Raw genomic sequence first — 23,553 nt, forward strand, 5'->3', positions numbered from 1 at the left:
TTTTATCTACATTAGCTAGTAGCCCCTGAGCCCTGGACAATTCGCTCGATTTGTTCCTTGTAGTCATCGGGTCTATCGTACTCATTGCGTTCAAGAATCTTGCGGTGCAACCCGTCGGTTGTGGTTCGTGGACAGTCAGCAACTTCAATATGGCTGCGGTTGATGAAGTCGCTGATGATATTTCTAACTTCCTCCGTCTTGGCAAAATTGAAGGCCATGCGACCCGCCCGGTCGCGCATGTGCGCCTCTGCAGAGAGAAGCAGCTTAACACACTCGACATCGCCCCAATCCGCAGCACACATGAGAGCAGTATGACCGGCTCCGTGACGGAACGCCTTATTTGTGTAAAGGCCTCGCTCCTTGGCAAGCAGGATCTTGCAAATATCTACGTGACCATGAACTGCAGCCACCATCAAGCTTGAGTAGCCGTTCTTCTTCACCAGACGTGCCTCTCGATCAACAAGAAGACGAGCTACCTCTGTGTGCCCGTGCCAGCTTGCATAGAAGAGAGCGGTTCGGCCTTCATCGTCCTGCATGCGCGCTTCTTTGAGCATCAGTGCTCGAACGCACTCCACATGGCCACCCTCAGCTGCGTACATCATTGCGGTTTTGCCCAGATTGTTAGCAGAGCCTGCCTGGTATATTAACTTTCTGACTGATTGAACATCACCCGCCGCAGCAGCCTTCATCAGGAGGGTCTCCGATGTAATGTCTACCTCGGCTGCCGATGCATTAGCATCAAAGGACGCACGCAGGGACTCATCCAGCTCGCGCGTGAAGCCCATTGTGTTCCCACCTAGAGTCGTATTGACGCCAGGGTGCCCACCCACAAATGATCGCGTCCCGCCGATGCTTCCGGTCCTATTTGCGCCTATCCTAGATGACGCCACAATGCTCTCGAGACCAGGAGCATCTGGGCCCTGAGCCTTGGACATCTCCTCGGCAAGATAGGTCAGGTCGTCATTGAGATCGAGGTTTTTCTGCTGGAGCCGCTCGCACTCTGCGCGCCTAGTGTTGAGCTTCACTTCCAGCTCCTGTATAAGCTTTTCCTTCTCTGAGAGCTGCATTTTGAGTGCGTCTTCATTGCCTGCCGCCATGGTTGTGTGCGCTATGACCTCGTACATATCCGACTTGAGGTGCTCGAACTCCTCTGATTTATTTGCTAGGAGGGCACGAAGCTCCGCAACTTCATCCTCAAGCTGCTTAGCCGTGCGCCCATCAGAAGACTTGTAGCGAGCAAGCTCGTCCTTAAGCTCTAGTATTGCCTCGTTTTGAACAAATGTCTCGTTGCGCGCCTCGGCGTGTTCATTTTGTAACTTCAAAAGCTGCTCTTTAATATGTTGCGCCTCGAGAACCTTGCGCTCCAGTGCCTCAACGTCCACGAAATTCTGCTGAATTTTCTCCTCGAGCTTTGATATTTCTTGGTCTTTTATGTTTATGACATTCTTGAGATTCTGCTCAACGGAATTGAAAAGCGTTGTGGAAACAACGTCCTCGTCTATGTATTTGCGAAGCTTCTCGACCTCTTCGTCAAGTCTCTCATTTTCTGCTTTGAGGCGCAGGAGTTCCTCCTCACGTTCATCGCGGATCCCCATGCGTTTCGCAAGCTTTGAATTGGGATTAGTCAGCTCCTCCACGCTCTCTGACATGATTCGTAGCTGGTTCCGCACATCCTGGTATTCATTTTGTAGCGTAACGAAGTCTTCTTTTAAATTTTCATATTCTCGACATTTGTCTTCAAGATCACGTTTCGCAACCTCATACATAAGCTCGAGAGAATTAGGCACATTATCGCCACGTTGCCCCGTCTTACTTCTAGCAGTCTCAACCTGGCTGGCCAACTCTAGAGCCTTGTCCTCGAGCTCCTGGACCTTTTCGTGGAGGCGCCTGTTCTCCTTCTCAAGAATCCTTAGCTCTATAGAGGTCTCCTGGCAGCGCTTGCAAGACCGGATCTTGGCCTCTAGATCATTCCTGATATCTCGCAGCGCATCCGCAATGGCATTGTTCCCGAAGGACTCTGCAATCACAATCGCCCGATCGATGTCCTCAATGTTATAGGCTGGTGATCTGGCAATCACCTTTGCACAGTCATGATGTCCTTCTGCACAGGCATGATCGAGAGCAGTCCAATCCGAGGAATCGCGTTCTACACCGAAATCCTTGCAAATAGCTCTGACAGTATCATAACTTCCGGCCGCTGCGCAGAGCATGAGAGCCGTACGTCCATCGGGAAGCGTTACGTGCTTCTCCAAAGGCGCCAAAACCTTACAAATCTCGGTGTAGTCTCTTGCTGCGGCAATCATTAGTGCCGTCTGGAAGTTCTTGTTGAAGCTTCCTGCCTCGTACTTAGCTAGAACTTTCACCATTTCAAGGTCATTAGTGCGCGTCGCAAGCATCAGGCCCGTCTCATCATTATTGTCAACGCAACGACGAAATCGGTCTACGCTTGCCCTGACTGCTTCATAGTTATGAGAAGACACGGAGCGGAACCACTCGCTCTTATCTGCTGGCTTCATCGGCAGGAAGTAATTTTTTGAGCACCGCGGATTTGGGTAAAATCATAGTACCGCCTGTACTCAATAACTAAGAGATAACTGAGAGGCTTGACTCAGGCGCGCAGACACGTTGCTTAGAGGCGCTGCTCTATTGCGTGCAATAAGACATGCATATTCTTGGCTACAGACACGTAAAGCATAATGATAAAGACAAGGTACCCTATGGACACTATCGTAGCAACTGAAATGCTTGCTATATTAGCGTTGGCATAGTTAAGATTCCGAAACTTATACATGACGTGGTTCAGATTAACAAGTTCGTTGAAGAATAGGTCCTTACCGACAAAGTGGAGCTTTACGTTTCTACTTTCTCTCTTACTGTAGAGCTGTGCTATCGTGCTATAGCAGTTATCTATGGCTGCCTGCGATGAGGAAAGCGCTTCATCATTGCAGTGGAACGTTATCAGAGTCTTGTTAATATCGAACTCAGTTTTCAGCTGAAGCGTCAGTATCACTTGCTGATCTTTCCACATTGGATTTCCTTTCTGGATGCGGTTGATAGTTGCGGTAATGGTGTAGTTCAGAGTTCTTTGCGTTATCGGACAGCTAAGAGCCCTCGATGGCTCTAAAGAGACAGAGAAGTAGTCTTTATAGATGAGAATGTAAGAGTTCACCCAGCAAGGGGCTGATATGGACCCTACGTATCCGTCAACTATTGCTGCTGGGCTTCCATTTGATGCTATAAATCTAACACTGTAACTAGCTGTGTATAGTTCTTTGCTATTGCTGGTCTTGACAAGACTATCGTATACTTCGACGCACAAGGAAGTGTCTTGACACGGAATTAGAAAGTGGTACTGTTGGCTAAAGTCGTAGTAACCGACCACGATGAAGTTTCTGACTCTTATGGTTTCGGTCTGTATGCCGTAAAGATAGATAGTTGGCTCTATAACGAAATACTTATCGGCATCTATCTTGCAGTTCTTGGCATCCGCTGATGACTCGCGCACAAACAGTGATATGTACCCGGGATAAATCTCAATGTCTGTCAAGCCCAGACATCCTGCGTGTAGGTTCGTTATCACTTTGAACAGTCTCGTTTCTGAACTATAGAGACGCCCTTCTAGGTTGAAGTTAAGCTTGAATGACCCATACGACCACTCGTCCTCCAATATGCTTTTCATTAGTCCAGTCACATCAGTGGTCTGCTGTGCATTACAAATTAGTGTTTGGCTAGCAGAAAACGTAGTATCCAGCTGGTATGTAAATGTGTTTCCTGCAGCATACACGTACAGAAAGGATGAGACATACTGTCCTATACCGGAGTCGTCTACGATACTGCAGGACCCTGTAGGCTCCAACATGGCACAGATCTTTGGAGGCGTCTGCAATGATTCTATGTAAACAGTGGCGTTAGGTGTGTAGCACTGAGACAAATTCAGATTCAGAGAATGCAGGTTCATGATAGGAATGGCAGTCTTGTGTGTCTCTGAAGATATGGAGAGTGATATGTACTTGGAATCTCTCAGACCAGTCTTGCACACCATGGCGTTGTTTGCAGTGCCTGCTGGACATTCGACACATAAAGAAGTGGTGTTAGCGTAGCTGAAGTCGGTAATTATTCCATACAACGGTTCTGTATAAGCAGACATGTTCAGGGTCAGAAGTACTGTACTTGGAAGAACGTCGCATTCGTGTGCTTCTGTCGGAATAATCGTGAAGCACAGGAAGTTCCTATTGCAATCCACGCCTGCTTTAGTATCGAGAAAGTAGCAATTTCTAAGCTCCTTTAAAGATGTGTCTGCCTCTGCAATCATAACAAAGATCAGGGTTAACAGAATGGGGACCATGAATGACGGAAGCAATAACCAAAAAATGTCTGTCTTCGCAAAGTTATTCGGTACCAAGACATAGCTTAATGCTTGCATAGAACGGTCTTTGGGCACCTTCTCTATCAATTCATGATGCTGTCTGGCTGTTTTTGATTGGGAGCAGGCTCACAGGATATGAAATTCTATCTACGGAGAATCCACTTGAGGTCTGAGCCCTCACAACCCCAAGGGGGCACTTACTAGCAATGAACCGTTCCATTCAGACCATGCTGTAAAAGATGGACATACATCTGTCGTGTACTTGTAGTTATTGTAGTCATTCTAGCTGTGCTGACGTAGATATAACCAATCATCCATGGCTATTTCTATTCTCCGCAGCAAGGTGTTATACCCTCGAAGTAACAACATCTTAGAGAACGTGACGTCACTCTCATTTTACCCACTACTTAAGAGACGACAGTTTGAGTTGTTAGAGCATCTAATTGAAAGGATTATAGTGCTGCATTAGATGAGAAGAACAGAAATGCCCATTCTGCAATGCATTGTGATAAGGTACGTGCAGACCAATGAGTATGTGCAGGTCACATGGACAATCGCTGATCATAGCATGCTGTCAATTCATGCTAATTAAGATATTGGATTCTCATTTAGAAGCGATCAATCTGTTGCGCTATAACTGGAACACGATAGCCACATTATTGAAAGATCGATTCATAACAGCTTCGCAGTGAGGATTTTGATGTGCTGTATTAAAGGCGTAGGTGTCTTCTAAGTTTCTTAGATCGGGTGGGCTCCCGCAGGTGCCACTTACCCCCAGGAACCTCAGGTGTTCTCCCCTTTTGTGAGCATTTAACATTAAAAAAAGAAAAAAACAAAACTTGTGGAGAACCATGGCTGTTGTTGACGCCAGCACAACCCCGCGCGATTCGCAGCAGACCATTGGCGCCGGTGAGCTCGGAATAGGTCTTAATAACATTCTTCCGGACACAGACGACGATGGAGATGGGTTGTGTCTTATCTCAAGCGAGACAAGAGCAGTGAGAGTTAAATGTGATATCAACATTGTGGAGCGGCACATATCCCGTCCGGCGCGGATAAAGGAGACGTGCACTGGAGTCTTCACCCTCAGGCTCACCCCATCCTTTGATCCTGGGCACGTGAGCATCAAGGACCTGGAGACATTTAAAGCCTGCCTTCGACGGCTAGCTTGCAATTGCCTTAATATCCGTGAGGAGCAAATTGCCATTATCCGCATTGGGCGGAGAAAGTGCATGACAAACCTGGGGCATCTGCGGACAAACCTGTCCACTTACTTTCGAAAGGTTGGTCGGGGTCAGAGTGTTCAGTTCTATAAGGGTCTAAGCCTGGATGTGACCATTGGCCAAGATGATCTAGTGCACCAGGAGATCGGAATGCCTTCTTCTTACCTCTCCCATGCTGTCTCCTCCCACATCAGTGGTTCGCAGAACATTTTGACACAGCACAGTGCACCACACATCAATTCGTATTTGCAGCTGTCCGGTCTATCTGCTAGAGTTCACGTTCCAGACGTTCAATTGAGCTCTGGGGGTGTTAACGACGAGTCTCTTCCCGTAGCCTCTACGTGTGCAATAACCAATCTCATTAACCGGCAGTACCCGAATATCCGGGCATCGTCTCCATCCCATCTTGCAGAGTGGGTTCAGCAGATTGCTCACTATCCACCAGAGCAGTGGCCGGAGCGCGTGGCACGGGGCATCCCCAGCACCCTAATACATCACTTTTATTTTCAGCCTATCCGCCCCGTAGATTTTAAGTTCAGGTTGCTATTCATGGAGCTTCCAGAAGAGGTGTTCGACGAAGCCTACTTGTACCTCCAGAACCTCCGGCAACAAAGCATTCAAAACATTCTTTCACGCTGTCCTGCAGAGATAACAGCCCCTGTGCCAGTTTGCGAGGCAGAGCATGCAGGCTAATTATGTGTACTTTTTAATCTATTCGAAGATTGTGAATGTACTGTAAATAGTTAGCAATTTACTGGGGCAGCCTTCTAACACATGGAAATAAAAGCCAATGATTGCTGACCATCCAGCAACCTGCTATACCTGTGATGCGAATGCTACTGTGGCTCGGCAAGTGGTCCCAATTTACGAGGACTTGGCAGCTTGTGAACAAGGAGGTAACGTGAAGGCGTCGCGAGAAAGAGGTAAAAAGAGAAAGCAGGGCACTGTGCACAAAGTCAGAATCAACTACTATCCACTATCACAGCGCTCAAGCAATAAGTTTAGATCGTCACCATACACCCCGTTGAATTTTGTTCCTCTGTTCCTCAAAGCGCAATTCTCACGACCATCAAATGTTATCTTTGTAGGGATTATGATCCTCAACTATATGCCTGGTATCACAATAGTTTCGAAGGCCACGGCTGTCATCCCGGTTGTTTTCATTCTTGCGACCAGCTTGCTTAAGGACCTAATTGAGCTGGGGATTCGAATAAAGAACGACAAAGTGATTAATAAGGCTGAGTACGGTGAGCACATTTCAGGCGGAAAGGTTTGTAGCACGGTTGAGGCCCAAAATATCAACCCAGGAGACATTTTCAAGATAACTGCAGGCCAGACAGCTCCGTGTGATGTCCTTGTTCTGGCATCAGATAAGAACGTGGTCTACTTCTCTCAAAGCAGTCTAACTGGGGAGCAGAACCTTGTTCAGAAGAACCCTATATACACTAGTACAGATATAATCTCGTCGCAATTCATTGGAGATGTAGAGTTTAGCTTCTATCAAGGCAAAGTCTTTGGGTGCTACACAGGTCCAGCAGTAGAAGAAAACACCCAGGGTTACGTTTCAACGGCTCCAGATCTTCATGCTGCCCCAGTAAGCGTTTGCATTGAAGACGTACAGGCTATCCAGCGTGCTAGAGAGAGGAGATACAGAAATGCAGCCATGAGCACACACCATATTCAAATGAACTCGGTGGTAAAACGCGCCAGCATGGGGAAAAGGCCAATACAGCCAGAGCCTATCGTTCATTCAATCCTCCTTAATCAAGGAAACGTGGGCTTCAAGGGAACGGCCGCCACTACAGACTATTACGCCCTAGCGCTTGCCACAGGGGAGAATTGTATGTCCACTTACACTGCCCATAAGCGAGAAAGCCGCATATCTAATGGAGCTAAGCGCCTGCAGCTTATCATTATTGTGCAGTGCTCTCTTGTACTTGTCTTCGTCATCTCATTTAGTTCCGTTGTGACGGAACGGTATCAAGGGTATATAGAGCGTTACCCCTACTTAGAAATTGCAGACCAGTTTGCTTCTAAAGCGGGTGCATTCTTCATAAGCTTCGTTAGCTACATCATTCTCTTCTCCTACGCACTACCAATCTGCATCTTCGTTACTATAGAGCTGCTCAACATCCTCAATCGGCTCTTCGTTCGTTCTGATCTCAATCTAATACACCTGTATGGAAGCTGCACCGTGAACAACGACAAGGTTCTAGCAGACCTTTCTCGTATAACCCATATCTTTACAGATAAGACTGGGACTCTGACGCGCAACCAGTTCACGTACCATTCATTCCTTGGAGTGGATGAATGCCGCAGATTAAGTACGGAGTCTATCCTTAAATCTATCTATGCACTGGGGGAGAATAGGGCTAATGATGCTGACTTAAACGTATTCTATGGGAACTACGCATCACAAACGCCACAGCACACAGTTGATACTATACAAAATCGCGTCCTACAATTGGTAGCATTGGGATTATGTAATTCATTAATTCCAGTCAAATCGAATGGCAGATTGGAATACTTCGGCGAATCCGTCGAAGAAACCTGCTACATACGATATTTAAGCACAAATGGAATTCTCTCAATAGTTGAGAAGACAGAGAGCACAGTTCGCCTGGCGCTTTCTCGCAGTTTTATAGAAACAGGGAACGTCTCAAGTGCAAGAATACAAACTGTTCGCCTTAGCAACACATTCGAAAGTGTCATTTCAGATGATTATAGCATAGACAAGTACGTTCTCCTGGACTTTGAATTGCTGAAGGTCTACGAGTTCACCCCCTCCCTAAAACGCATGTCCGTTATCTGCTGTCAAAAGGCATCACATGAGACTACTTCGTGCTCCATGTACGTAGTCAATGGCATGCGTCCCTTCCTGATCACAAAAGGCTCTCATGTTGTGATGGGCCAGCTTATGAATAGGATCCCAATGGCCGAAGGTGAACAGAGCACGGAGCAGCCACAGTCGTTAAGCATTGAAAATATCATCACAAAGAACCTCGCTGATAAGCGTTGCTTTGTGTTTGCATTCAAGCCCTTCCCCACGCTTCCAAACGTAAAGACCGAACCCCAGCAAAGCGTTGAACAGGGGTCTAACTTCTTAGGAATCAGTGTAATTGAGGATGAGCTCGCGCCTAATGTGTTAGAATCTGTAAAAAAGCTCAGATTTGCGGGTATTAAGATTAATATTGTTACAGGAGACTCAATAGAAACCACAATAGAAACAGCTGCACGCACAGGCATTATTGATGTAGATACAAATAAAGTTATAATCACAAGAATGGATGAGATAGCTGTTCGAAAGGCAGAATTGCAAGATGAAGAGGATCAACGCTACTGTCTGGTAGTTTCCGGTGAAGTCATTAACGAGGTGTTCCCCAACCTGGAGCGCCGCGCACAGATAAACGCCTTTCTACGCAAAGGAAAGCTACCCAAAAAGTTTGCTAGGCAATATTTCAAGGATACAGGCGTAGAATGCAGCCACGAGCCCAAGGTGTCTCTTGACCTAATGTACTTGATATCTCAAGCAAACGCATGCTTATTCTGCAGCATGAGCCCAGAGTCTAAGAAGGTTGTCATTCAATACCACAGTGTGTATATCTCTCTGCAAAAGACGCGAATTAAGCTATGGTGCCGTGGAAAGTCTCCGTCAGTAGGGGCATCATTGGCGATAGGAGATGGCCAAAATGACCTGCAGATGATTGATGCAGCAGATGTTAGCGTGGGCGTGCGTGGGCGCGAGGGGCTGTACGTTGCTAACAATGCAGATGTGTCGGTGCCGTCCTTCTCCACTCTGGTGAGACTTATTTTGGTCCACGGCGTTCTCATTGAGCAACGAATGAGGATGACAATATTCTATAATCTGTATAAGAATACAATGTTGGCGATAATATGCGGCTTCTACAGCGGTGAAAGCCTGTTCTCCAGCGTCCTAATTATCAATGATTTTTTGTCATTGATGTATAACGTAATTCTTAACTTTATTCCGATTTTCATCTATGCACTGTCAGAGCAACACGTCAAGCCGCGCTACCTGGAAAACTTCCCCACCATATATAGAACTAATTGTCAACCGTGGCGATACTGGTTTGAGTTTGTCACATTTTACGTTTCTGGAATATATATGGCTGTGATAATTTATTTCTGCACAGCATTTATGTTTGGAAATTCTGCAATCTTGGGAACAAGTGGCCGGGTAGCAGACACAACTGTATTCAGCTTCATAATAATAACCGTTATTACATTTGTCAGCCTCGCACGCTTGATGATAGCCTCTAATTACTACTCTACTGCATTCGCATGGAGCATTATCTTAAGCATAGCCCTCTATTACTTCACCCTCGTAGGAATCAACTACACTTTCTTCTTCACTCAGTACTTCTTCAATACGCTCACAGTTGCTTCTGCTTCTCTCAGCTATTATTTACAGTGCCTAGTAATGATAATATTTTGCTTGGTGCCCGATATTATTTACAGCACACTTTCTCGGCTGTACATCAATCCCGATCCTAACTCCCTCCTCACTCACTACTTTAAAAAGGAAACCAAGGGACTAGGGAAGCGAAAGGATATACAGCTGGAGCTTCGATATAAGAGGTGCCTCGAAGAAGTCATCAGGTCCATACAAACCACAGCAAAGAGCTCAAAAGAACAGTCTCAAAATGCCATTTTCTGCACAGAAAGTCTTGAAGTGGACGTCAAGCAGGAGTATAACTAGTAGCGTAGTGCAAAATGCTTCAATTCTCGTACATTCTTTATCTTGAAAATGATTGTGAAAAAACCTTTTTGCCTACATTCTCAGAGCTGACCGCTGGCGGGAGCCATGCAACTCCACATCGCAATGATATTATTGGTACACGTTCTGGTTGCCCGGTTCGTCACTTATGCTGACGTTGAGGATGGTCCAATTCCTTGGTGGCTTGAAAACGTAACAGCCCCAGCCGACGTTCCTTTGTTGAATTATCCGAATCACGTCAATTGGTCTATTTCTAACTTGTACAATGGTAACTGGTCTGTGCCGGCGGATGCAACCTGCACCAATTGCACCGGGATTTTACGGCTGAAGAGAAACGACGGACGAAGGGGGGTGTTTCTAGGGAAGGCGTACTTATCTATATCGGACACGACATTTACGATTAGTGACTACCAAAAGGCCATTTATAACGAGTACTTGAACAAGTCTTTTGTCTCCTCGAAGACAGCCACTTCAGAAACCTTTGCCAGCGATAGCACAAACTTTACTGGCCCGTGGAACAATACCAGAAGAGTCAAATTAACTTTACAGATCGTGGATGGGAGCTATGATAGTGACTCGACTTCACTGCTTACCGCGATTGGATACTATTTCCCAGAAAGACAGCGCTGCGTAGCAAAGGGGATCCTGTCCCAGGCCTTCAAATCACCTCAGTTTTCGCTGAATGATACGGATCTAGAGCAGTTAAAAAGAGTGGTTCTAGACGATGCACTGCCCTTTCCACCCGTGGACAACATCTCTACTTTCGACGCAGGTGCAGAGGATGCTACGACTGGAAAGAAGTCGCGCATTTCGAAAAGTAGGTGCACTTTCGATATCTGGTTCAGTCTGGATTACACAACCAGGCCATACGTCGATACATACTTTTACACTCCAGACACGGAGGCATCACTGTCTCGGCGAGATTATTACACGACTATTGTACATGATAAAGGGATAATGTATAATACTAGCAATCCAGCTGAGATTTCTGCATACTATCTGCAACAGTACCCGTCAACGGCTCGCAAAACATACATATTACGGCCAGCCAATGGCCCAGAAACAGTTTTTGTTCCTCACTTTGATCTACATCTCTTTAGCAAGGAGTGCGCTGTCAACGTAACTTTGGATGGAAGCGTGTACAATGGGGCAAAGGAGATCAAAATTGGCCTTGCTTTCTTTACAGGGCTTCTCATTCTTCTATGCATGTCACTACTGGCCGGGTCTTATCAACAGTTTGTTCTCACCTCTAATGCACAGCTGACGCGTGTTTCGTCCTTGGCCATCTACACCTTAACTATATCCTCCTTCACCCATTCAATTGCGCTCATAGCCCTGTCGGCGCTGTTTCCTTCACTTCAGTACTTCTTTTTAATGACGGGATCCATCGCCTTTCTAGAGTCCACTATCACAAACGTTCCCATTTGTGCCTACAAATTCGTCTCATGGTATGAGCGCCGCCGCGGCTACCAAAACAATTTTCTTTTAATTATCTTTCTTATCTTTCTGATTATACTGAGCGCGTTACCAATCATTTGGGGGATGTTTATGCCCTTTTGGACTAATATCTTCCCCGTTCTTTTGCTCTTCTCACACTGGATCATCCAGTTTGTGTTTAGACTCGTGAAAAGGTTTGCTACTGGACCTCTTCTTAGCACATATATCATCTTCAATACTCTTCCAAAAGCGTATACCGCTGCATATATCCTTGGATTCCCGATTAACTTCATGGATTTGGAGTCACAGGAGATGTTTATGTGGATTATAGTTTTCTATGTTACAATATTCTGTGTTCTTCTCTGCCTTCAGAACGTATTTGGCTATGACCTTGGTCTAAGAAAGTTGTGCTGCAAGAAAGGACTCATGGACAGCTATGGGTCCACAACAACCATATACAAATATCACACACGCATTATAACAATGCCAATGCTTAAAGAGAGCAGCCCAAGTACAGTCTTGGACCTACGGAACTCGGCGGAGTGTAAGAAAGACATCCTAGCCTATGTACATGCACTGGAGCGCCCATTTCTGTTTTCGTTCGAAGAAAGCTCAAAGATATCTACGCACGACGCTGACCAGTCGCCAAGCCCTGTTAATCTCAGCGCCTCTAATGATATCATAAGCTGCGCGTCTAGCATTGTCACTGAGCCTTCAAAGTGGTGCATGAATCCCTATCACCCCCACAGTGCATTTTACGACCCGTCGGTGGTCTTTTCGCAGCTGTTTGGTGCCAAGCTTTGCCCTTGGTTTGCAACTATGGATGTAGATCCAGCCTCAATCAATCTAGAGCAAGATACAAACTGCTTCTATATTAACGAGCTACAAGTCATAAGCAAGTTGTTCTTATGCTCCATCTGCCTAGAACACATATCCCTGCAGCTTCTAACCAATATTAACACCGTTTTGATATTCAAAGAAGGCACACTCACGTTTCGAGCAGAATATGCCGCTGCATTAATATTTACATCTACACAACGACGTGAGGAAGATCCTGCATTGGTTGCTGAGACTGCCACCAACTCCAGCGAAACAAAGGACTATGAACTCTGGATAACACCATGCGATCACGGATTTCATAAGAAATGTTTGCTGAAGTGGATAGAACAGAACTTAACATGCCCAATAGACAGAAAAGCAATTCCTGAGTATATAATCGTATGAGGCACGCATGAAAGAGCTATGATGCACATGCATAAGTTACAGCTGTTACTTTCTGATAGTCTTCTTAAGCTTATGAAGCCACTCGCGAGTCAGTGGCTCTGAGTAACGTCTGAAGTTCAAAACTCTTACAACATACTCGCTGTGGGTAATCACATCGGTCATAAGATTTTTAGGAGTGTCCAGTTGCTCAAGGAGCATGTAATTATCTTCAATATTCCCCATAGACATTAGCTTCTCTGACTCGAGCGTGTGGAGACACACAAGATCCTCCGCCTGCACGGCTTTTGCTGAGACAAATGAAGGCTTCAGGATGCAGTCTATGTAGTCTGCCCCTGCATCGTCAACCGACAGGTATAGACCAGGAAGTCTGGATGCAATGACTCCGTGAGCATGTGCAGCCTTAAATAGCCTCTTGTATTCCGTTATATATTCCTCTCCGCAGAGGGCACTTCCCACTATCACCTCTTTAAGGAAAAGGAGGTCATCGTTGAGTATCTTTGAATCAGAAGGGGTTATTGTGCGCGCCCTTGGTCCGCTATCCAGTAAAATGAACGAGTGTGCATTTAATGCAGCAACTGCGATGTGTTCTGCAATGCACCTAATGTAAGATGGTATGACATTTCTATAGATGTCCTTGAGGGCGATTTCCAGGCCAGACCAGGCTGTACGCAACTGCGTTTGTATCACAACGGGGCAGTATGCTCGCTGGAGAAGAGGACACAGGCCCGTGTTTATGATGTACTCACACAGCAATTTTATATTCATCAGTATTGTGGACCGGATCTCTTTGACAATGTTGGTAAAGTATTCTAGGAGCATTGTATCTTCATCCTTAGCTGGCTTAGTGGCAGTGGCCTGCGCCTTCTTGGTATTTATAATCCAGTACGACTCTAGGTCTAGTGAGCCATCGCTGCTCAGCGCTTCCATGGTGTCTCCAATATCATATGATACTGAATTAGAGCTTAGATACTCATAGACAGAGGCTATGCGTGCAAGCAGCACTTCTAGAGAATTGATTCGATAGACAAAGACGCGAGACAATTGTATTATGTCTGAAAAACTCCTTGGCAGGTCTGTGAGATTGCACGATGAAAAGAGCAGTGCACCGGACGGGACACCGCTTCCCATCGGAAGAATAGAGGATATGACGGATTCATCTGGACTCAGGTGATTTGCGTATGACCGTGCCTTTAGCGTTATAGAGTTCATTCTCTTCCTGATTGTGAGCTTTCCAACTGATAGCTCAGTCTTTGACAGGTTGATGCTTTGACCGGTATTATCGACATCCCACGAAAATATGTGCTTAATCGATCCGTGGCTGAGCTTTTGATATGCGATACTCGAGGCAACGTCCAAACTGCTTTTGTATCCCTTCTGGCTAATGATTTGAGCACTTAGGCAGGAAGAAGTGAATGACTTTTCCGATAAAATGCTTCCAGGACTACTCTCTGTAGACAACGAAGCTGATTTCTTAGTGGTGTTTTGCTTCATCATATTCTTACCTTGAAGAGCTTGGTCGATGGAAAACAGCTGCATAAGTGTGGGCAGTTTGTGACGTTCAACTATACTATTGTTATAATATATTGGCTGAAGAATAACCCTGATTAAATCCAAGATTTGCGAACATAGGCATCGTAGGCAGGCAGCCGACAGATGAAAGTTGCTGAAAATAGACTCTAAGAAAAGTAGGACCGGTTCAATGCCATCTATGGGGGCCGAGCTAGCATTGTAATGCAAAGCGTTGCATCGCCTGGAGGTGTCCGTTATTTCCTGTGCTTCCTGTAATGTCTTGTTTGTGATTAGCCAGTTGAAAGGCATCACATTCAGATTAGTCTCCTGGTCGTATATTCTCTTAACAGAAGCCGAGATGTGATCTGCCTCTCTTGTTATATAGAGTGAAAGCAATGGTGTGGCCAGAATAATGGAAATATCAGGGGGAAAGGTAATGCTAAGAGATCGCTTGATAACAGAGGGTTTAGCATGGGTGATGGATGCAGCGCGTAGGTGCCCCTCCAGCCAAGTGTGGTATGTATTGTTCTCAAGATAAAACCTATAAAATGCTAACCCTAGAGTTATCATGGCTGCGTCGATGTGCTTGAGCATATCTTTAACCTCTTGAAACCTTATCTTTGACAAGCTTGCAACTAGCTCAGGAGAGCTTAGAATATTATGTGCTTCGTGCGATGGACTCGTGGCGTCGACATTAGATAAGTGATGACCGTGGCTCATTTGGGAGAAGGTCACCAATGCAGCACTTACTTTATCATTAATAAACTTTATTATCAAGCCAGCATAGATTGAAAGGGGCGAGACGCGAAGTTTGCCGCCGTTTTCCTCCATGACAACTGTTTCAGTGGCTAGCTCGCAATACGACTCAGAAAGGAGCCCCGGTATCTGCTTTAGTAGTGGAGATCCCAGGGGGGATTTTGCAGGCTGCGGAGATGGCATTCCAACAAAGCGGGAGACCGAGCAGAAACTAGTAGATATGTAAATATTATACAATAAGCTGCTAAGGCCAAATCCGTGTTCCAGAGACATTATTGAATTATCAAAGAATGCATCAGCAAAAATGGGGAGATGAATCGAGGTGTCCACTGTTATCTGATCAGCCAAGATGAGGAATAGCTTCGATAGAATAATAAAAGGATTGGGCTTGCAATTCAGTTGAATTGCCGACTTCAGTGCTTCCTTATCAGCCTGCTTTTGGGCACGTGCTTCATCATGCTCTTCACTGACTTGTTGAAAGGTATACTCAGTCAAATCGTTGAGATCCAACTCTATCACATCTATTTCGTCAGCAAATGACTCTGTCAAATAGTTTTGTATGCTTGTGCAGGCCATTAACTCATCAATTGCCTCAGCTTCTGACTGCGAATAAAGCCTATTTAATTGTCTGGTAACAGCAGTACAGAGGTATTTTTGCAAGCGCACCTGATAAATGTACATTGCTTCTGGTGTGGAGAGGATGGCCTTAGAACACTGTGGACCCAATTGAAGAGACGAGAAGTCGCTGGACTCGTAGTATTTTGAAAAGATAATGTGCATGACGGTTAGGGTATATCGTAGCCCGTAGCCATTACTGTGAAAGTTGCCCGTATAGTCGGATAGATAGGGCTCTATAATGGAACAAACTTCATCGACCTCACTTCTATCCGCTATTTTAACATAATCTCTGAGAAAAGTTAGTACTGAATTGTACGATACCTGATTTTGTACTAGCCTAAAGTTGCACAGCTTTAGTATAACAAGGAAAAAACTGTAAGAGTCATAAGTTGTCAGCACATGGTCCTTGCGAAGGCTTCTCTTTCGCTTTGTGGTAGACGCTGTTATGTCCTGAGTCGATTGCTTGGCTGAGCCAATGCACAGGGGACTGTCGGTGTTAGGAATCGGGCCGAAGACCAAACCAGTATAGTCGTCCCCAGAGCTTATAAAGCCGTAGGTCTGTTTGCACTTAAGTAGCATACTTTGAATGTATGTTTTGTAGAGGAGGTCAACCACTGACCAACACGTGTAGAGTGTCTGTGGGTCACATTCCTCATAAAAGCTCTGAGTATCCATATTTTGCACTAAAAGCCTTATGAGCTCTTCTATAAAATCCAGGCAGGTTGCAGGAGAAAATAGTGCTAGACGATCGATCATCAATAGATGAGACTTATCACCAGCCAAATCAGACATATAGTGGAGTATCTTAAACATGGCATCCATAGCTAGACAAAACCGCTCTGAAAGCGATGTTTGAGAGAAGTCCTTCTGTGGCTGAGTGTCTCCTGGATTAACTGCCTTGTAATCTGTCATGTCGCTAATTCCACTGAGAGCATCCAAGTGAAGTCCTGGTTCTGCTTCCAGAGATGATACATTAAGAGATGTACTAAGAAAGCTGGTTGTTACGCTGAAACTTTTACATATTATGTATAGCTTCTCAACCTCAGTACTCAGTTTTTCCCATCTGGCATGGCTCAGCTCAAAAAACGAAGAAAATCGCTTGTTGAGTTGCTCCAAAAGAGAAGAAGCAAGTAGCATTATGTGTCTGGAGGCTAGATTGGCCAGAAGGGCGGTGGAAATAACCGCAGATTTATCTTCCAATATAGTTGGTGGAAGTTCTTCGTCAAGCTGTGAGCTACAAAGAGCCTCAACCCAAGCAGCCAAGTGTGCTTCCTTTAGCCGTCGAAAAAGTTGAGACAGAGTGATCAAAAGAAAAAGCAACCCGTTTCCAAAGCATGGAAGCGTGACTATGTCATCACCTGTCATCGTTGCTGTCCCTGCACGCTTCAAGTGTATATGATCATAGATCAGGCCTATCCAATCTGCAATTGCAATAAGATCTGCCGCCGGTAGATTCAAGTTGGCCCTCATGGCAGTAAGAATTTCCTTAAAGGAGTCCTCATCAAAGAGCTCAACATACGGAGCAGCACGAGGCTTCTCATTTGTCGTCACTCTTTTGAGACGCGTGGGAGACGTGTAAAGCCCAGAGAATAGGGCCCAATAATCAAATACACAGTAACTAAGGTAAAACGTTCCGCTAATGGGGATCACACGCTTTATGAACTCATTAGGATATAACCGTTGATTCTTAACAGTACCAATGTTGGCGCTAGACATGGGAGCTGGCTTGTCTGGAAGAGCACATGTTATTGGCACAGTAGAGGCGTCACTGACTTCTTGTAGGGCATACACGGATGTCGAATCACTGGCAAGAATATCAGTAACCGGCTTGAGGGTACTACTCAGCGGATTCAATCTTTGTAGACGTGTTGGACTTACAGCTTGTAGATTAGGCTCTCCTAGTGCTTGTCCTAGCACTTTAGGCGTGCTAGTCTGAGAAGCAATCGCCTGAATCTTAGTACTGGTCACATCGTCGGGGACACTAAGGCACATGTCTAAAGGCTCCTGCACCAACGGGAGTGTGTTGATCGTCGTAACCGAAGGATCTTTCAACATATTCATGAGCTCAGGGATATTTAGACTGAGCGGATCTTCTGGGAGCTGCACATTCTTCAACTTCGGATCTGTTTTAAAGAGATAGCCTAGAAGATTAATAAGGTCCATTAATTTTTCCGAGTGTTTTGTAAAACAGTACTGCGATGCGTCAGTAAAAGCACGTATAGAGAAGCGGATAAGGCCTGATAGTTTTGCTGCCTCGCTTTTAAAAAATGCCTCCAAAGAACAGCCTGAAGTTAGAGCAAGAACGTACCAGAAAGCTAAAGGAAGAGGTGGAACAAATGGAGAAGGTTGCTCTTCAATTTACGTCTGGAGCGTCTTCTGCTGCGTCCATCCAGTCCGTCACTTTTGCCGGCCTCGGTACTGCGATAACATCTGGCCCAGCACCCCAGAAATCAGGACAGACCAAAGCCAGGACTACTAGTGGAAAGCCTGCACAACCCGGCTCTGCGCCTCGACAGCCTCAGGTACGTGTCCCAATGCCACCTCATGCTTCTCATGGCCCAATGGCCTCCACGAAATTGACCTCTTCAAGTACTTCTTCAACCTTGGTGAAGCCCAACGCCATCAAATCTCCACTTCCAGCAATATCATCCAGGCCATCCTCTGGGACTATATCTGTATCGAGACACCAGGTAGTACAATCATCGAAGAACTTGCCTACCAAGCCCCAGGGGCCTGCCACAGGAGTTGGAGGCACTCGCTCTAGAAAGAGTAGCGCAAGTAGTTCCCAGGCAAACAGCAGAAAAAGCAGTATCAGTGGTCCAGAAGAAACTAGGCACCTAATTTCCGAAGCAGTAGTTAAGCAGAGCGCTATGCAGGCCTCAGAAAGTAAGCCCTCTGGGCGTATATTACGGAAGACTTCTTCGTCTGCAAATCCGCAGTCCGTCTCTAAGTTTCTTATGCGTGAAGGAGAAAACTTTACGCTTGGAAAAGACATTTTCCTCAAAGGAGATCTTCCCATATCCACATCATGCGATATGGCCATAGGAGATGACTCACAATTAGAGTTGGACCCCTGTGATCCTCCTCCAGTCTCGAGCAAGGAAGGGCTTCATACCAATAGTACTGCACTGCAATACCAAACCCAGCCATTACAGATAACCGATACCCTAGCCATCCCCTTAGAAGAACAGTCTCCTAAGCAGCACCACATTCGGTTTGAAGTGGTCGAGGATGCTGCTGAAGAAGAGGTCCAGAACAGTAACTTAGCGGAGGCTTGCGGGATAGCGAACGAAGCAGAGGCCCCTGTGCCATATTTTGCTCAAATAGAAAAGGCTATAGTTCTCAAGACATTGACTGAGCTATCGCGTACACAGGAAAGCCCCGAGGAGCGGCATGCTCGTCTCTTGAAGGTTGCACTACATGAGACACCCGCGCCCATTGAGGGCGTTGACGATGACTTGAACGCTGAATTAGTTGTTAGTCCCGAAGACATTATGGCAGAACTAGCAACGCTAGTAAATTAGATAGATAGAGTCTGGAAGATGTTTATGCATGGCTCAGGGTCGCAAGATTACGAAAAAATAATGAAGCCTACTGGCCTCTTTGACGTTGGAGAGCAACCGACTCTCCAGGGGAATCAGGGCCGGCGAGCGGCTACTGTGCTTTCCTACAGTCTTTATGGTGATAGTAGTGGACTTGTAGCGTCGTTTTTTCGTATAATTCATCAAGCACTCGCATTGCAACAAATTGAAATAGAATCCCTTCCAGTTTCCCAAGCAGAACGAGAAAGCACGTCCTTCAAACAGTGGGTTCCCCTGTTAACTCGTGCGCTACAGCAGGAAATAACTGACATTGGAATTAGCAGCCTTGTTGATAACTTTTTCTCAGCCGAAAATGAACGAGATTCAATCTCTGCTCTTCTCAAAAGCTTACCCCCAACGATCTATAATTTCCTTTTTGCACGTCCCACAACGTGCTCTACATGTGGCAACACCACTAATATAGAGCCCCTTCTCTTTTTGGCTGAAGGAGAAAGCATTGAATCCCGGCTACAACGGGCTACCAATTGCAGTGTCTGTGGAGCTAACAGTCCTGAGTCAGCTTTGCAGGGGTTGATGCAGTGTGTCTGCCTACCACGTGGTTACGCTCACTCGATCCCTATGAGGCCTCCGTCTTCTCCTAGCGTTCTATTGGGGGCCGTTATAACAGTTAGTAATGGGTATTATCTATGTACCTTTATAAACCCTCACATTATTACAGGGCAGACGGCAAACATCGTCAAGGATCGCTACTTTCTCCTGTATGCTCCTCATGATTCTCCTCTTAGGAGCATGCCTGGGAGCAGAGCTGCAGAACTAACTTATCTTAAGTACAGAAAAGTTAAACGGTATATAGATTCTCCAGCATCGTCTTCAGAAGCGGCCTTGTTGGGCTTGCCTGTGTATGCCATTTACTTTGATATAAGTGTCCTTACAAGTACAGTACGAGATCACCTTTATGCTATATTCACAGAAGAATCACAACCCATACAAGCAGAGCATACGGTTTCCTCCAATACAGAGCCAGTTCCAAAGATGCTAGCTCCAGACTTGCCATCTATCTTTGAAATACCAGTTATCAACCTGCAGGATCGGTATTCTTTTTCTAGATATGAAGAAGAAAGCTCAGAGAAGCACACAGCTGTCGAAAAAGCTGTTGTGGCATCTCCCTCCGTTAGCGTCCCACCGTTTCAGCAACCAGAAGTAACATATGTGTCCACACAGCGATACTGCCAGGATTGCCGCGATCACTGGATTATCTACCTCTTACTTGCTGGTCTTTTATTGGTCATCATAATCCTATTTGCTTTAGTGATTCGGTTTTACCTAAAGTTTGATAATCTGGTAGTTACTAATCTTCTTGTTACGCGGCGTGCATTTCTGGGATTTTCTGACTGGAACTCTCCAGACATACCTAGAGATCAGTTGGTCACCAACGATACAAGCTCAAGCAGTGCTACGCAAAACTACACTCTTGTTACAACACGAGGCCTTTCCTCGTGGACCATTACAGATAACCTGATAGGGAATGGTGCGTTCCAAGCAAAAGATAATAAGGGTATCACAATCCAAGAGCTTCATGCAAATGAGGCTAACTTTAGCTCACTAAAGGTACAGAATCTTTTATTTAATCGTAGTCTTAGTCCAGATGCTACTGCAACGTCTACTCGCCTCTGGATCCACGATCTATGGACAGATTTGGCCACGGTTAGTGACATACTGACAACAACCAACCTGACCGTCACAAATGACGTAACTACTGAGGCTTCTACACTTCCCGTTGAGGTGTCCAAAACTGTTACTGCAAATATCATTTCACAGCTCAGCGCCTTAACCATAAGCTCTCCAACGGGCTATCACAAGATTATCTCTGGGCCTGCAGCCCTTACTATCCCCAATGGACAGTTTACCTTTTCAGCCACCTCTTCTATTAAAGATCTTGATCTTATAACGGGATATTTCCAATTCACTGGCAAAACGACCATCACCACGATGATTAGCAAGAACCTAATTGTTAACCTACTTGATCTAGGGAAAATGGACAGCAGAAGCAATATTACTGTAACCTCACTCAATGTAGGAGACGTCAAAATGGATAGTAGCGGGGTAACTTCAGGATCTGGTTCTTTCAGTATCAAATCAACTGCTACTGGAGTCCCACCAAGTACGCTAACACTTACAGGGGACCTGGGCCAAGGAGCTTTGACTGTCCAGCAAAGCACTACTGCGGCAGGGTGCACATGTGGCGTAGCACCTAATTAGGAGGACGTCAGTACAAAGCAGTTAGAGTAAATAATTAAGGCATTATACTGTGATCTGCAAATGATGTAGGATAGAGGTATAAGTTAGTCACGTCTCTAGCGGTTGACTTACTCCTAAGAGCCAATCAGCCATATTCTGTTAAGATTTAATTAAAAATGGAGGATGGAGTAGCGAAAATTAAACCGGAGTTTCTGGTTTCTCATGGAACAAGCAATATCGGTGCGCATTCGTTGACCAAGGAAGGAGGGAGGAACGTCAATTTCGGCACCTCTAGTAACAGCTTGAGACAGCTTTGTAATAGCATCATCCTCAATAAGCAGTGTAAAAACCCAAAATGTAATGCATACCATGACTTGGATGAATTCTCTGTCTACTATACTCCTCCTCAGACATCCATTTCGTGCCACTTTTTGAAAACGTATGGAAAGTGCCCCTTCTCCGTTAATTGCATGTACGCATCTTCTCACTTTCAGGAGTCGCTAGACGATCTATTTGCTAAAAAGTCTGTACCCACAAAGGAAGAGGTTGTCCCACTTTTAAACGCGTTCCCAGGGGCAACATTGGCAGACCTTCGACGAGGTGAATATAGAAAGTTGGGAGAAAAGCGTTCTTCTGTCATGCCATCGACTTCATTTACAAGTGCGTTCACCCGCTCAAAGTCGTCATCAGAGCAAAAGCCGCTCATGCTAGCTCCTATGTGCACCGTTGGCACCATTCCGTTTAGAAGACTTTGCATCCACTACGGCTGCGAAATTACTCTCTGCGAGATGGTATTCGCCAGAGACATTCTTCATGGAGATGCACAGGAGCTTAGAAAAATAAAGCGCCATCCAGATGAAAAATGCTTCGGGATTCAGCTAGCAGGGCGAGGGCAGGAACTTATGGAGATAGTCAACTTCATTTCACAGTGCTGTTCGTGCGACTTCATTGACCTCAACGCTGCTTGCCCACAGGATATCGCGACAAAGAAGTGCTGTGGTGCTGCACTTGCTGCCAATCTAAAGAAGCTAGTCAGTTCTGTTGATTGCATGGTAAGAGGAGGGGAGCACTATGGTGTCCCTGTATTTCTTAAGATTCGGGCAGGGGATCTGCGCGGCGACTGGACAGGAGACTCTGTGGCACAGGCCTTAAGGCTATCTGGTTTATATGGTTTAAGTGTCCATCTGCGTACGGCAAAGCAGCGCTACTCTAAATTAGCAAACTGGGACTACCTGGTATCTATGCGGCATGCTTTGGATAATTGTGAAGAAAGTACAGCGCCTGATCTAGAACCACAACTTAAGCACGATATCAGTAGTAGTACCACCAACAGGCCCATTATACGTACCCCTCCTTTGCTGGGAGGAAATGGAGACATATTCGATTATACAGATTTGCACCGTGACGACCATTCAACAGTTGACTATTATCTTATTGCACGAGGAGCACTTGTGAAACCGTGGATTTTTCAAGAGATCAAAGAAGGCCGTCGAATAGACATGTCGTCACAATCGCGACTCGAAATGCTGAAGCTTTTTGCATCCTTCTGTTTAGAGTATTACGGATCTGACGCCCCTGGAGTTGAGAAGGCCAGAGCTCAATTCTTAGAGAACTGGAGTTTTATGTGCAGGTATATTCCCGTCGGTATACTCGATGAGCCACAGAAACTCAACCAACGGCCCCCGATGTTCCGCGGCCGTGATGAGCTAGAGACGCTAATGGCTTCTCAATCAGCCTCTGATTGGGTCACCATCTCCGAGATGCTCTTTGGGCCTGTACCAGCGGGATTTTCCTTTGTACCGAAACACAAAAGTCATGGATATGTTTCCGAGTCTGTAAATTAAATTACCAAAGCACATTTATGTATCACTAGTTGGCGCTTTTGTATCTTGCTACGACTCA

The 23,553-nt window shown here is 45.7% G+C and overlaps 9 protein-coding genes across 9 annotated transcripts; 6 read left to right on the forward strand and 3 right to left on the reverse strand.

Annotated features, from left to right (window-relative positions):
* Window positions 1–11: 11 nt before the first annotated feature.
* Window positions 12–2,516, reverse strand: GL50803_008174 (Ankyrin repeat protein 1; the record flags this gene model as incomplete). Its single annotated transcript, XM_001705409.1, has 1 exon — window positions 12–2,516. One exon carries the CDS (start codon window positions 2,514–2,516, stop codon window positions 12–14), a length of 2,505 nt encoding a protein of 834 aa, XP_001705461.1.
* A 113-nt stretch (window positions 2,517–2,629) lies between these two features.
* Window positions 2,630–4,423, reverse strand: GL50803_0014654 (uncharacterized protein; the record flags this gene model as incomplete). Its single annotated transcript, XM_001705408.1, has 1 exon — window positions 2,630–4,423. One exon carries the CDS (start codon window positions 4,421–4,423, stop codon window positions 2,630–2,632), a length of 1,794 nt encoding a protein of 597 aa, XP_001705460.1.
* A 794-nt stretch (window positions 4,424–5,217) lies between these two features.
* Window positions 5,218–6,282, forward strand: GL50803_0014655 (uncharacterized protein; the record flags this gene model as incomplete). Its single annotated transcript, XM_001705405.1, has 1 exon — window positions 5,218–6,282. One exon carries the CDS (start codon window positions 5,218–5,220, stop codon window positions 6,280–6,282), a length of 1,065 nt encoding a protein of 354 aa, XP_001705457.1.
* A 97-nt stretch (window positions 6,283–6,379) lies between these two features.
* GL50803_008182 (putative Phospholipid-transporting ATPase IA) lies at window positions 6,380–10,309 on the forward strand (the record flags this gene model as incomplete). Its single annotated transcript, XM_001705404.1, has 1 exon — window positions 6,380–10,309. The coding sequence occupies one exon, from the start codon at window positions 6,380–6,382 to the stop codon at window positions 10,307–10,309; it is 3,930 nt and encodes a 1,309-aa protein (XP_001705456.1).
* A 105-nt stretch (window positions 10,310–10,414) lies between these two features.
* GL50803_0016464 (RING-H2 zinc finger domain-containing protein) lies at window positions 10,415–12,988 on the forward strand (the record flags this gene model as incomplete). Its single annotated transcript, XM_038045867.1, has 1 exon — window positions 10,415–12,988. One exon carries the CDS (start codon window positions 10,415–10,417, stop codon window positions 12,986–12,988), a length of 2,574 nt encoding a protein of 857 aa, XP_037902189.1.
* A 45-nt stretch (window positions 12,989–13,033) lies between these two features.
* GL50803_0060213 (uncharacterized protein) lies at window positions 13,034–18,034 on the reverse strand (the record flags this gene model as incomplete). Its single annotated transcript, XM_038046203.1, has 1 exon — window positions 13,034–18,034. One exon carries the CDS (start codon window positions 18,032–18,034, stop codon window positions 13,034–13,036), a length of 5,001 nt encoding a protein of 1,666 aa, XP_037902190.1.
* A 104-nt stretch (window positions 18,035–18,138) lies between these two features.
* GL50803_003563 (uncharacterized protein) lies at window positions 18,139–19,395 on the forward strand (the record flags this gene model as incomplete). The annotated part of the gene is made up of 1 exon (XM_001705402.1): window positions 18,139–19,395. One exon carries the CDS (start codon window positions 18,139–18,141, stop codon window positions 19,393–19,395), a length of 1,257 nt encoding a protein of 418 aa, XP_001705454.1.
* A 60-nt stretch (window positions 19,396–19,455) lies between these two features.
* On the forward strand, window positions 19,456–21,672 carry GL50803_003564 (uncharacterized protein; the record flags this gene model as incomplete). Its single annotated transcript, XM_001705401.2, has 1 exon — window positions 19,456–21,672. One exon carries the CDS (start codon window positions 19,456–19,458, stop codon window positions 21,670–21,672), a length of 2,217 nt encoding a protein of 738 aa, XP_001705453.2.
* A 155-nt stretch (window positions 21,673–21,827) lies between these two features.
* Window positions 21,828–23,495, forward strand: GL50803_003565 (putative Dihydrouridine synthase; the record flags this gene model as incomplete). Its single annotated transcript, XM_001705399.1, has 1 exon — window positions 21,828–23,495. One exon carries the CDS (start codon window positions 21,828–21,830, stop codon window positions 23,493–23,495), a length of 1,668 nt encoding a protein of 555 aa, XP_001705451.1.
* Window positions 23,496–23,553: the final 58 nt, after the last annotated feature.

Source organism: Giardia intestinalis, chromosome 5 (genome assembly GCF_000002435.2).
Source record: "Giardia intestinalis strain WB C6 chromosome 5, whole genome shotgun sequence".
NCBI lineage: Eukaryota > Fornicata > Diplomonadida > Hexamitidae > Giardia > Giardia duodenalis.